This window comes from Lonchura striata, chromosome 1 (assembly GCF_050655825.1).
Source record: "Lonchura striata isolate lonStrDom1 chromosome 1, ASM5065582v1, whole genome shotgun sequence".
Classification (NCBI taxonomy): domain Eukaryota; kingdom Metazoa; phylum Chordata; class Aves; order Passeriformes; family Estrildidae; genus Lonchura; species Lonchura striata.
In genome coordinates this window covers 78,851,202-78,864,712 of record NC_140703.1, presented here as the reverse complement: position 1 = coordinate 78,864,712, position 13,511 = coordinate 78,851,202, and the positions used below count along the sequence as shown (strand labels likewise).

The window sequence follows — 13,511 nt, the reverse complement described above, 5'->3', positions numbered from 1 at the left end:
GCCAAGGATATGACCCTGTCTGGGGCAGCAGAAGGACTGCATGTCTTGAGTTCCCTTCTACCCCATCTCCTGAAGTGCCATGGGAAATACTCCTTTGAATCATGATAAAGCATTTCAGGAGAGACCATCATCCTGCTGCATACACCAAGACAGTCCCTCAGAGAGGGGAGGTGCCTGTGCTCAGCCCTTTGCAGTGACTATGCCATGAAAGCAAATGGATTAGATGCTGCTGAGGTGGATTAAGCTGATTTAAGAACTCGGTGGCAATGCACCAGTTTAGACCTCCTTAGAATACGATGTGCAAAATCTGGTAAAAGTCTGGTTAGAGATCCCCTTCTCAGATCCCAGCAGGCCATCAGTCAAGGCAATATGAACCAGGAGAGTTGTATGCTGGCAAAATGAAGAGTAGTGGGCAAAAAGCCTTACACCAAACAGCCTGAACATGCAGATCATTGCATTTTTATGTCCTTTAACATTGTATAATTTCATTTTATCAGCAACTACTAAGCAGTTGCCTTTTAAAAAATGAAAATCCAAGGTCAAGCACAGGGAGATTTTTCTGTCCTTTCTTGTGTCATCTTCTGCCCCATGGTGATGTGATTTCTTCTCTATTATTGAAAATCTCGACATATACAATAGAATGACACTCACATTTAAGAAAGTGCTAGTGTTTTAGCTGAAACTCATGCCCTGATGGAGACAAATATGATACATCAGCTTATAGCAGAGGCCCCCAGCTGACCCAGGTGTTGTGAGTAAGCCCAGTGCTCTGATAATTCAAGTCCTGCAAAGCTCAGAGAGAGATCCTGAAGCATTTGGTAAAAGGTAGCATAGAAAGGCAAAGCATGAGAAAGTCTCTGCAGAGAATAGTACCTCCCTTCCATATATTTTATTTAGATGACGATAAAATAGTCAGAAAAAAATAGGTTAAAAAAAAAAAAAGAATAAAAAGTATAAATTCCACAGGTTCAGTTTGCATGAATTATCTCTTTGAAGGCTATTTTAGCAATCTGCACCTCCACCCAGTCTGAATTCTTGGAGATCCAGTTAATGGCCTGGGGATAATAAGCATAATTTAAAGAGCACAAGACTCTTTCAAATGCAGGGAAGCTACATGTCTCTCAGAGTAGAGGCTGGCAGAGCTGCCTCTGCAAGGGGGAACCAGAGGGAGCTGCCTTCATGCTGACAGAGCAGCTTCTCTATCATGAGGGGTAGAATGGGAAGTGCTTGGGATGAGGAGCCTGAACACCTTCCCTGTTGTACAGCTCTCTGCCTGATAAAAAGGGAATTTGCTCCAAAAAATACAAGACCTTTGGCTCTGTGGTTAAGTGATGATTTACAGGGCATTTTCTTGTGGATTTCTGCTTCTGTCTGTTTTGTCAAAGAACATCCTCATTTCAATTTGAGTGAAAATTACTTCTGCTTACTGCTTTATAATATTAAAATTCTACATGATAATTTCAGATACCTGTTCACCTTACCAGAAACAAGTGATAAACAACTGCAAACAACTAATTCACTGGTACATACTTTCAGTGACTGTATGAAGAAAAGAATGAGATGATCTTGGGAGATAAATTACAATTTTGAAATATGAAATGGCAGAGTTCCCTTCCCTGTCCTGTTTGTGCTCCTCTTGGCACCAGCCCCACTAGAAAAGGCTCATTTCCAAAGCACAAGTGTAATTTCCAGAGGTGGGAAGTGAAGGGGTTAGGGCTGCAGGTAGGAGCAGACATGGGTGCTGCTTGTAGCAGTATCACCCAGGGTCCTTCTGCCAAGAGCCAGGCAGTGCTTGTGAGGGGACAGTATCTGCCTAATAAGAAGGCTCATCTTTGGCTGTGTACATGAAATTCATGTTTTGAGGGCTGTAATGCTACAAGTCACTTTCTGAAGACAAAACCTTATTAGAGTGACCAAAGGCAAAGGGCAGACTTTCCTTCATGTGCCACAGCATCCTGCAAACAAATTACAAGAGCAATAGCACCACAAGAGAATATATCTTCAGTGACTAAAAACTTGCTTGTACACTGGAAGCCACATCAGCAGCATGCCGTGCTGAATCCTCTACTGACATATTACAGAACACCAAGGAGGCTGCTCTGTCTTGGAACTGAAAAAACCCAACAAAATAACGAGGCAGCAAATTGGTCCTCTCTGTTTTCAGTCCCACTGAACTGGGTCATTTTCAGGAAACAGCCTATTACCTGAAACAATTACGGCTGTTGTCACTTCTCCAATGAGTTTAGTTTGTTTTTTAGTGTCTGCTGGGAGAACTTTAACTGGTGCAGCTGCTGTGTTTAGGGCCATTTCATAGCTGGGTGCTCCTGTGGGGCTTTTTATTCACTGGTTTATGCTCTTGGCAGTGCTGCACCAGAGTACCTGAGCACATGCTGGCTTTGAGCAGATAAATTGTCCCATTGTCTTTTCTCTCCCTATTTCCCATGGGTCAACACACCTGCTGAAAGTTTAGTCATCATGTAAGGCCTGCAGTAGATTTTATCTACTGTGCCCTGTAGTCGATGAGCACCAATTCACTTTGAGGACTAATATTAGGCATAAAACAGTGTCTCAGATCCATATGGCCTATTTTTAGAACTCCATCGAACTACTTCTACTCAGCCAATGTGGCAACAGCACTGTTTATATTCCAGATTATATATGTAATTTTCCTAAGGTAAAATATCCCTTTCCAAAAGTTTTCATTAACAGTCTCTATTTCCTACATAATTAGAGGACAGCATTTAACTGTGATTAATTTAGAGTTACAGTGCATTTAGGGATTAAAAAATGCTGCCCTTACCATTCTGTCTCAGGGAAGAAAATACGAAGGGAGAGCTGGAGTTGATTTCCCCATGTGATGAAGACAGAACAGAGCATCTCCCAGTAGGTGGTCTGATAACAATGGTAATTAGGTATTCAATCACACACAGAATAAGATGAGCCAAACAAATGCATGTCTGCTATGGGAAATAACCCATGCAAAGATTACGTATTTGCTGAACCAAAAGTAAAATGTGTAATGAAAGCTCTTAAGACTCTGGAACCTGACCCTTGCCCAAAAAAGATGCCTGTTTCCCTGCATAATTATTAATCAGGGCCATTTCTACTGCACCACACCCGAGTGCTGTCATGCCTGAAGGTCTGATTCTGAAAGGAGTCTTTCATTCATGCCTGTGGATTTTAGGTCAGGTTTTGTGAAATGAGGATGGCCCCTGTGCTGTTTGTGGACCTTCATGCCTGCAAAGCCTAATTACAGTTAAGTTCAGCAGTGATGCTGAGAAACAGCAAAAAGCCCTGTTATGATCTCTTCCACCCCAAAGCTCACAAAATCCAATAGCCAGCCCATCTGGAGGAGAGAGACATTGTCTGGAATCAGCTGCAAAGCAAAATAAAAATACTGAGTGTTGTTCTCCACTTCCATATTTCAGACTGGAAGTTTTTGAAGGAGGTTGTGTGGCCCAGGTGGGCAAACCCATCAGTGCATTCTGTTCATTCATCAGTGCATTCAGTGCATTCTGTTCATCTTGCCATAACAGAATGAAGAATACCACATGAAAAGATGATCCTATTTGTGACATGCACTCTCTGATAACTGTCTTTGCCTATAGTACAAAGTTTCAAGAGGAAACATTTAATTAATAATCCTGCCACCAATTCATTCCAGTTTTCTTTCTATACAGCACCTAAGAGCACATGAATACATTTACATTAGCTGTATAGAATTTTTTTTTTTATGTCAGGGGAAAATGTCAGCCCCTCTGACTAATTAATCCAGCCTGCCTGGAAGGCTGTTGAAACACAAAGTGAGTGCTGTCTCTTTGGGAAGCATTGCTGGAGACCAGCTTCAGCTGGTTGCTGGGGACAGTGAGTGAAACACAACTTCACAGCAGGAATCAATGTGCAGCTTCAGTGCCAGCCCCAGCCAATCTTCCTCTGCTGTTGTCCTCTTGTCCCAGGCCAGTCCCCACCACTGCTCACCATAAGCCCAGGAGCCCACATACCCACAGAAAGAGCCATCACTTGTCACAACAGGGCCATAAAACAAACACAAGGTTAAGAAAACTGGTTTGGCCTCTGTCAGCTCACTGATCCAATACATTCCATGTTGCACAAGCACTGGGGTTGTTGAAAACATGTGGTTTAGGATGACAGGAGGAAGGTAGTGCTGCCAGCTTTTTTGACTGCAGTGTGCAATTAGAGTCACTTAAGCTGAATGTGGAACTACAGGGTATTTTGATTTCCCTCCAATGCTTGTAGAGGGGACAAGGACGAGGACAACCTTAAAGTACAAAAAGCCCCTTGTTTTTGTGAAGGATCACAATGGCCTACCAGTGGGCAGACCTAAGAGGTCCATGGACATAAAGGAGAGAAATGGCTGGCAAAGAGAAAAGGTCCACAGACTGAGCATATCTCCATGCAGCTCTGTATGAGTTGATCTTCTATTAGTCACCATCTCTCAAGATTGGTCTGAAAACTTGTGTTTTATTTTCTTCTCTTCTCCTGTGCAGAGTTAGAAATGCAGAGGTGACCCCAGTACCTGCTTGAGACCCCAGTGCACCAAATCCGTGGCAGGTCTGGGTCATGGCACCGGGAAAACCCATTTCTGCTTTACCACAGGCACTGCCACTGCCAAGGAAGAATAAAAACCAGCCACTGCTGCACAGGTTCCCCAGCGCTCAGGGGTGTAATGGATTAAGTAGTGAATGCATTAAATGATCCCTAACTATAATTAGCTCCCTCTGTGCTTGTAACGCTACAGCCTCATACAAATGGTTTCTAATGACACATGCAGTGCCTAGGAACAGGGTAATAGCTATTTAAACAGTTGCTGATCCTTGAGCTGGTACATGACAGAATATTTTACAATTATTGAGAAACTTTGGACATTTTTTAAAAGTGCTCTGGGCATTGACCTAGAGAAAAGCTTGGTTAGATGAGAGCAGAGAGGGTGCCCCTTCCCTAATGGTAACAGATAGATAATGATCTAGTTGTCAGACATTACTGCTGCCCCAGTCTTGATTGTCCCCGTTACCACTCTTTCCCTGCAGTATGATTAGCAAAACAGGTAGCTAGCTCCCAAATCTCCAGTACAGGAGAGCCAAGACATTCTTCTGAAAAATACTCCTATATGCACATACATACATAATGTTCAGGCATGAAAACTTGCTCATTTAGTACTGCATCATAAACTCATCAGTGAGAAAAGACCCATCAAATGTACCAAGACAGAAAGGCTGCTGGCCACACTGGGCAGCTGGAGCTTCTGTGCATGGACCAGGTTGCCAGCTCAAGGGCTGAAGACTGCAGTTTCAAAATTCAAGATGCAACAACTGTTTTTAAATAATAATAATCTCTTTTGATCTTGTTCCTCGAGCTAAGGATAATAATGAGATTTTTATTCAAGAACAGCCTTTTGGCTCGAGAAGCACAGAAAATTGCAGATCTTGTGAATTATGAAGCCCAAAAGCAAAAGCTCAAAATAAAACAAGTTTGCAATTTCAGCTACTCCAGTAATAACAAGCCAACACACTGTTGATATTTTACTCACCAAATATAAGCAGAAAGAATGCCACAATTTCTGACAAGCACATTGTGCCAAAAGAAACACTGATTTATTTCATGAGATGAAATTTGTACTCCGTTAGAAATTTGATTTTAATGAAGACAGTGTGTCATAACACTTTTCACCTGACCTTGAAATGACAACATTCCTTATTCACTTTGGTGATCAGGTTTCACTTCATAGGAAATGGAGAATAAATTTAATTTCATCTTTTCTAAGCAAGTGCACTCATACATACATGCTAATTTAAATGTGATTTGCTGCCATTTGAATACTACAGGTCTGCCTCAGCACACAGAGCTAAGCAAAGCACACACCAGCAAAGCCTGATCTGCCCACTGAAGGCAAGACAGCGTGAATGACAGAGGGCAAAATAGGAGTCCTCCAGCTACCCAGCTCTAAGAGCTGACACTTGAGCCAGTAACTGAGGTTTTATATGACTTTCCTAATTCACAGCCACATGGATCCTCAGTCAGACAGGGAATGAATGTATATGGCTGCAAAGTCATACTAAAACCTGCTTCACTGCAAGGAAGACATAAATACATTTCATTTGAGCTCTTTACTCAAAGCAATATCAGAGGGAGAAGCAGAATTGCAGGTTTTCAGGTAAGCAATATTTCTCCATTTTCAATTTAGAGGGTTCAAGATTGTGGTGAAGAACCAATCAGCAGTGCAAGAAAGCCAAACTGGGGATAAATCAAATATTCTAGTAAATTTGTCTAACATGATATGAAATATACTGGAGAGGCATAAATGCAGGTGACAGTGGTATCTCTGAGCAGCAGAAAAGAGAGAAAACATGCACACCCCTAGCTTTTGTGGTTGTAAATCTAGATTGGTTTAAAACAAGCTTGACAGCCTTTACCTAGTACATCTTTTACTGCAAAGCTTCTGTACCAGATATAATATTAATGTTAAAAAGTATTAGAGTTTTAACTAAATTGTAGGGAAACTGTTCAAATTTCAGCCTGAAGTACTTCTGAGTAACAAAGAGATAATCATCTTGCTGACTTGTTATGATCAAATAACGCCCATTGTGTCCCAGCTTTAATGATTGGGTTTGTCAGAGTAAGTTGGTCATGTTCTACCAGTTATGAGGATAAGGAAGAGTCATTCAGGTAACATGTTAAATGCTGTGAACTGAATCACATTTTCCAAGACTGAATAATGTACAATTCTGTCTTTTTTCCAGGTTTGGTGCTTTTTTGGTTTTCTGTTTTGTTTTGCTTTTAATGTGTTGATTTCACCCTGGATGTTTAATGTACCACTGGTTTCATTTAAAGATGTTGTTTCTGGGACAAGAAAGAGGATCTAGGCTTGACAGTACCCTGTCTAGCACTTTATGAAGTTTCTTTAGAATATTTTCTCACATAGAATTGGTTTGAATTTGGAAGAGTGGTACTCGCCCGAAGTGCTAAAGAAACACAGTGGCACAGTTCCTGCCTCACTTGAGATATCCAAGGCTGAACTAGTCACCTTGGGCTACCTTTTGTATGGAAAGAAATGGGTATGCCAAAAGAGTAAATAATTTATCTTAGAAACCTCAGTTGTGGGTAGATATATTATGTCTTGGAGGAATTTACTTCTCTCCTTTGGTGATAAAGGGAGACTTAGGAGGACTGTCTCCAATTTAAGCATGCAACTTTCTGATATCTGACATTAGATGATATTCATGCTTGATTACCATTTTTTCAGGTTAAAACACTAACAAGAAATGTTATATCTTGAACTTCCTGTGGAGAGATCCAAATTGGCTATGTCAGACAAGAAATCATTTCAGAGACAAGTCTACCTTGCTCCAGTTGGCATAGAACAGGAGGCAAAATCACTGCCTTCCCTCTGTGCTTTCCATTTTCCCTCTGCCTTTGAGAAACAGTCTTTAATAGATTAAATAAATTTTATGCCACACTGGAGCTTGATTAAAAAAAAAAAAAACAAACAAAAAACCAAACCAAAACAAAATAACACCTCTCCCCCAAAAATCAACCCTCCAAAAAACCAAAACCAAAATGTTTATACTAGTTTTATACTCTGATGACTCCAAGAGAATAAAATCACATTCAGGGAACAATCTGTCAGGTTATAGGAGTATCAGGTCCTGAGATCTGTAACTAAACCTAACATCTTTTGGCTTTCATGAAAGCAGAACAACATCTCTGTTTCATGAGAACAAAACACTGATTAGCTCAGATTAGTAAAGATAATATATGGATATGGTTCTACTTTCTGAAAGGTTAAGACTAGCTCACTTGCAAAATCTAAGCCCAAACTTCCTCTATCTCTCTAAATGTGTGCTTCCTACTCCTGAAGATTTGCAGATAAGCAGTAATTGTCCTCTTCAATGAAAGAGGCTAAACAAAGAAAGAGTAAAATTAATAATTATCAAAACTAAATGTAAAAGAAAGGAAAGGGTGAAATTAAACATTTCAGTGGTGTTATCTAGGTCAGACTGGGTAAACTAGCAAATCCTCATTTCCTCTCACTACTGTGACTTCTCAAACATACAACATTTTCTCCAGCAACAAAAGGTTTAACTGACAACATTTGTTCCAACAAATCTATTAAAACTAAACATCTGATTTTTGTCTTAAGGAGACTTCTGCAAACATGGCATCTGAATACACCAACAATTTTACTGCTCAGCCCAGCCCCGCAGACCGATTGACAAGCTGCAGGGATGAAGATTTCTTACAGGTGAAATTCTATCTCTCCGTCCTTTACGGCCTAATCTTCCTGGTGTGCTTCCCAGGGAACATTGTGGCAATTTTTGTTTACTGTGTTAAGATGAGGCCCTGGAGAAGCAGCACCATCATTATGTTAAACCTAGCTATCACCGACCTATTGTATGTAGTCACACTTCCTTTCTTTATACACTACTATGTTAATGGAAATGACTGGATTTTTGGAGACCTCATGTGCAAGTTTATTCAGTTTTGTTTCTATTTCAACATGTACAGTGGTATTATCTTCCTTAGCTGCTTCAGCATCTTCCGCTTTTTGGTAGTTGTTCACCCAGTGAAATCCCTTTTTCTTCGGAAGCGGAGATGGGCAGTGGTGACTTGCGCAGTTGTTTGGATGATTTCCCTGGTGGTCCTCAGCCCCTTGGCTGTCCTGATTGCCCCAAGTCACAGGCAGAACAAGACCATCTGCCCAGACCTGGTTGCTGCTGAGGACTTCATCACAAGTCGCTGGTACAACTGGGGACTGACTGTGGTTGCCTTCTTCTTGCCCTTGCTCACGGTGACTCTCTGCTACGTGCTCATCATTTGCATCTTGGCCACTGGGCTCCACACACAGGCTGGCTACAAACAAAAGGCTCGCAGACTCACTGTTCTCCTCTTGCTGGTCTTCTATGTGTGCTTCCTCCCCTTCCACGTCTTTCAGGGGATTCGTCTGGAGCTCCAAGTACAGCCAGTTAGCTGCCACTTGAAGAAAACAATCCTTTTAATGTTTATTATAACTAAACCTTTAGCAGCATTAAATACTTTTGGAAATTTGCTGCTCTATGTAGTGTCAGGAGATAACTTCCAGCAGGCGATATTCTCGCTCTTCAAGTTTTGGAAAAACAAGAGTCTGAAGTAGAAGAGATTGATGCAATTTAACAATTATGGAGGAAGGATTGAAACCTGTCCTCAACCAGCCTGGCACAACCTCCTTGAATCAGAGTACCCAGGTCAACCCAGCCAGTGCCAAAGGAGAGTTAATCTGTTCTGGGTTACAAACTGATCATCAAAGGAGAAAATTTATGATTAAAATTAAAAAGTTTTAAATAAAATACTAATAAATGAAGTGTGAAACTTCTCAGAAATGTTTCTGTGGTTGCTTCCTGAATCCATGGTAGCTCTTTTGGAGAAAAAAGCTAGTCTAAAAATTCTAAAAAAAAAAAAAAAAAAAAAGGAAAAAAATACTAGTCTATTAGTGGCAGATACAGATTCAGGATAGGAGTAATCCTAAATTAATTTTATTGACTTAAAAGATAAGTGTAGTCTGAGCTAGAGACCTGTCTGACTTTTTTCCTAAGACATGGAGAGGGGTAAGACCCACTGGAGATCAAAACCTGTCTTAGGCCTCTAAGAAGTTCATCTCACCTCCCTGGAGACATTGACAGGGTAGGCATATGCATATAGCTAATCACCTTGTCCTCATTTTTAAATTTTCCATTATAATGGAAAGAAATAAGCCATTTTAGAGCGTGATTCACTGAATTATTCTTGATGTCTGCATTTGGACAAGGTGAATCGTGACCTAGAAGTGCCTGTTTCTCTCCACTGACTGTAAAAGGTAAGTAGATCAGACACAGAGTCAAATGTTTGTGCCTGCTTTTAAAGAGCTGAGGCACAGCTCTAGTACTGACTGGGATGGATCACTCTCCAGAGGTGGCTAAAAGTGCAGCTTACACAGTAAGACCCATTCAGTGCCTTTAGTGATTACCTGAAGAGTGATGGAAGGGTAATACAAGATCATTCTTACAAGGATTTTCCACACTACTGATACAGAATGTGTGGAATCATAGAGCAGTTTCTCTGGTCTTTAAAGGCCACAGAGTCAGTCCCCCTGTAATGAGCAGGGAAATCTTCTACTAGACCAGGCTTCTACCATGTCCAGCCTGATCTTGGAAGTTTTCAGGGGTGGGACAATCACAGCCTCTCTGGGCAGCCTGTGACAATGTTATACCATCCTCATTGTAAAAAATTTCTTCCTTATACCTAGTCTAAAACGGCCCTATTATAGCTTTAAACCATTACTCCATTTCCTGTTGGTAAAGCCCTTACTGAAAGTATCTCCCGATTTTTCTTATAAGCCCCCTTTATGCACTGAAAGGCTGTAATCAGTCATCTTGAACTTTACTACAGGATAAACAATCCCAACTTTCTCAGCCTTTCCTCATATGAGAGGTGTTCCAGCCCTCTGATTATCTTCATGGCTTGCCTCTGGATTCTATCCAGTTTTGGGGCTCCAGACTGGGACACAGCACTCCAGGTCTCATGAGAGTGGAGCAGAGGGGCAGAATCCCCTGCTGGCCACACTTCTTTTGATGCAGCCCAGGATATGGCTGGCTGTGAGCATGCACTGCTGGCTTGTTTTTCATTCACCACTACCACCAAATCCTTTTCCACAGTTCATAGGAAAACAAAATAATTTTTGCCCATTACATTATTCAGTGAAGCTCTTCTTGGTCACAAGTAAGGAACAGCTTTAAGTAATAGCATATATTACAGGCAATATGGGTTGTCTCAGGGGGGGAAAAATAGACTTGTAGAAAAGCGTGAGTCCAATACTTGAAGATATAGCTAGAGAGGTCCCAGTACCAGCTGAAGTACCCTGGCCAACAGCAATACAAAAATATTAGCAACATAATATTCAGAGCCCAAAAGTGTGATCACAGAGTGAATCCTATAACACATTTTTATAACAGCCTTATTTCATGTTTCATTACTTTTCCTCTCTACCCCAAAATGTCCATTAATCAATGGGAACACGTGCTGCCTCAAGTTTCTCATGTGACCCTTCTCCTTCTCCAACCCCTCTATGCATGGGCTGCTCTTCAAGTGACCACCAGACCAAGACCACTAGAGCACCACCCCCATTAAGCACATGCCTGAGTGACTGGCAAACAGCCTGTGACTCCCCTGTGGCACAGGGAGTCCATTTCCTGCCTATCCCACAGCCAGCTTGGGAAGAACAAGAGTAAACAGAAAGCAGCAGGCTTGCTGAGGGAGGAAAAGGAGATGAGAAACCATCCCTGACATAGGAAGGAGCAAGATGAGGAAAGGAACAACAGCATTTCTCTGGGCTAGGGCAGAAGACAGCCTGTGAAGAAAATATTCTGTCAGAAATCAGAGGAGAAAGCCATTTTGCTCCCAAAATAGGCCATTGTATTTTAATCCACCTTTTGGTACTCATCAAGGTGACTTCAAAAATTTCTGCACAGTGCAGCATGATTTCCCCTGAGACCACTGTTCAGCCTCAAATTATGGATGAGGTCTTATGGTGAAAAAGGAAGCTAGCCATTAGAGATGTTGCATGATGCAACCATCTAAAAGATGTAAGGAAAATGCCTCCCACAACAGTCTTCCAGGGGCAGCTCCTCCTTTTCCACTACACTTGCAGTGCTGCTCTGAACCACTTGCTCCTGAGACACCAGACACAGCAGATACACCATGAGAAGGCAATGATGAACATGGCATTTTAGCTGGTTTTCCAAGTTATTATATTAAAAAAACACCAAATTTCAGGTTTTTTTAAAAGTAAAATCAGGCTTATGCATTATCTTTTAAGCCTCTATTGCATATCAACACCTAAGTTTTATTAACTCCAATCAAGTCCTACCTTAATATCCACAGCATGGAGTCTGGTTCTTCTGGTGTTTGAGATAGAAAAGGAACTACCTCTGGTTTTGCAGCAATATGTTGGTCAGTTTTGCTTTCAACTTTAAATGAAGCTCTGTATTAGTCCCTCTTCAGCTCTACTTGATGTTTTCTGGGTAGAAAACATCAGCACACTCATTTGTTCATACTCAGCACTCTCATTTGTTCATAAAGCCAGGCTACGTAGTCTTTTTATAAATGGAAGATGACTAAAATATTTTCCAGGGATGGAGCATCCACAACCTTGTGTAGCTTTTTACACAAACAAGGGAGAAACCATGACAGTGGCAGATTGTTGCCGTATCCTGATACTCAGATTTTTGGCAACATGGGTCTCCAGGACCTCACAACAATGCCACTGAAGAAGAGAACAAGGCTAGTTTTCTAAGGTGTACAAACTTTATTTGATCCCTATCACTGAGGAGAACGAAATGTCCATTTTAAGAATTCTTAAAGAGCCCAGCAGATAGTCCAAGACTACCTAATGAAATGCCCTGTACTTTCCAATGACGTGTGTGTGTGTAATGTGGGAGGGCAAAAGGGATGATGAAATGGGGAGGGGAGGAAAACCCATATCAACTTTGATGATACTCTCATCTTCTCTGAATGAATATGATACACACACACACACACACACACACACACACACACACACTTTCCTTTTGCTTTTTAAATATTGTTTTCATATTTCTTTGGCAGCTTGTGCTCTGGAATACCTCTGCAGACCCCACAAAGCAGGACACACAGGTCCACCTGCCCAGCACAGCTGTGGGGAGGGAAGACCCTGCACACAAAGACTTTGTAGACCAACCCACAAAACCAAGTCAGATGGTTACACTTGGTTTAGAAGTGTAACCACACAAGAAATGACATGCAAAATGCTCTTTGGTCCTGCATCAGACATGGAGGACAAGCAGCTTATGCCAATTTATCAGCTGTGTCCATTCCCAAGGAGTAAACCTGAACCTCAATTAAACATACCATTATATAAGCACTGCATTGAAAAACTATGACTGCCAGTAACCTTTCTTCTTCTACATGTACAAATCTGATGCAAATTCCACCTAGAATTTCCCCACAGATCCATCAGCAGATTTCCCCTTTATGAAACTACCTAACCAAACATCAACCTCAGTGGCTGCTCATGGGTTTGCATATGCAAACCCTGAGGGACGGAGGCAGGGATGACTTAACTAAAGAAAGCACATGCACTAGGTTGAGAACATTAGCCACAGGCATTAGCACAAATTAGCCACAGGCATTGGCACAGGCATTCAGGCATTAGCCACAAATTATGTTGACATTTTGAATCTCTTGTCTAAAGCCTTCCCAAATTCCTATGATATGTTGGGCCAGGCTGACAGGGATGGTGACAACACCAAAATAAAATATTAAACTAGTTTGGGTTGAAAGGGACCTTTAAAGGCCATCTAGTCTATCCTGCCATGAGTAAGGACACCTTTCAGGTCGGCAACCTTCTTATGCTAGAACCCCAGAGGTGGATCCAACACTCCAGGCAGGGTCTCATGGGAGTGGAGTACAGGGGGAGAATCACCTTGCTCATCCTGCTAGCCACA

At 41.6% G+C, this 13,511-nt stretch overlaps 1 protein-coding gene across 1 annotated transcript; it reads left to right on the top strand.

Moving 5' to 3' along the window:
• Window positions 1–378: 378 nt before the first annotated feature.
• On the top strand, window positions 379–12,784 carry OXGR1 (oxoglutarate receptor 1). Its single transcript, XM_085581405.1, has 2 exons — window positions 379–6,172; window positions 8,159–12,784. Exons 1-2 carry the CDS (start codon window positions 6,047–6,049, stop codon window positions 9,146–9,148), a joined length of 1,116 nt encoding a protein of 371 aa, XP_085437531.1. The 5' UTR covers window positions 379–6,046; the 3' UTR covers window positions 9,149–12,784.
• The last annotated feature ends 727 nt before the right edge of the window (window positions 12,785–13,511 follow it).

Coding starts and splice junctions, on each gene's coding strand:
- OXGR1 (XM_085581405.1), top strand. CDS start 6,047: ATGAATGTATATGGCTGCAAAGTCATACTAAAACCTGCTTCACTGCAA. Junction 6,173..8,158: donor GCAGAATTGCAGGTTTTCAG/GTAAGCAATATT, acceptor TTTTGTCTTAAG/GAGACTTCTGCAAACATGGC.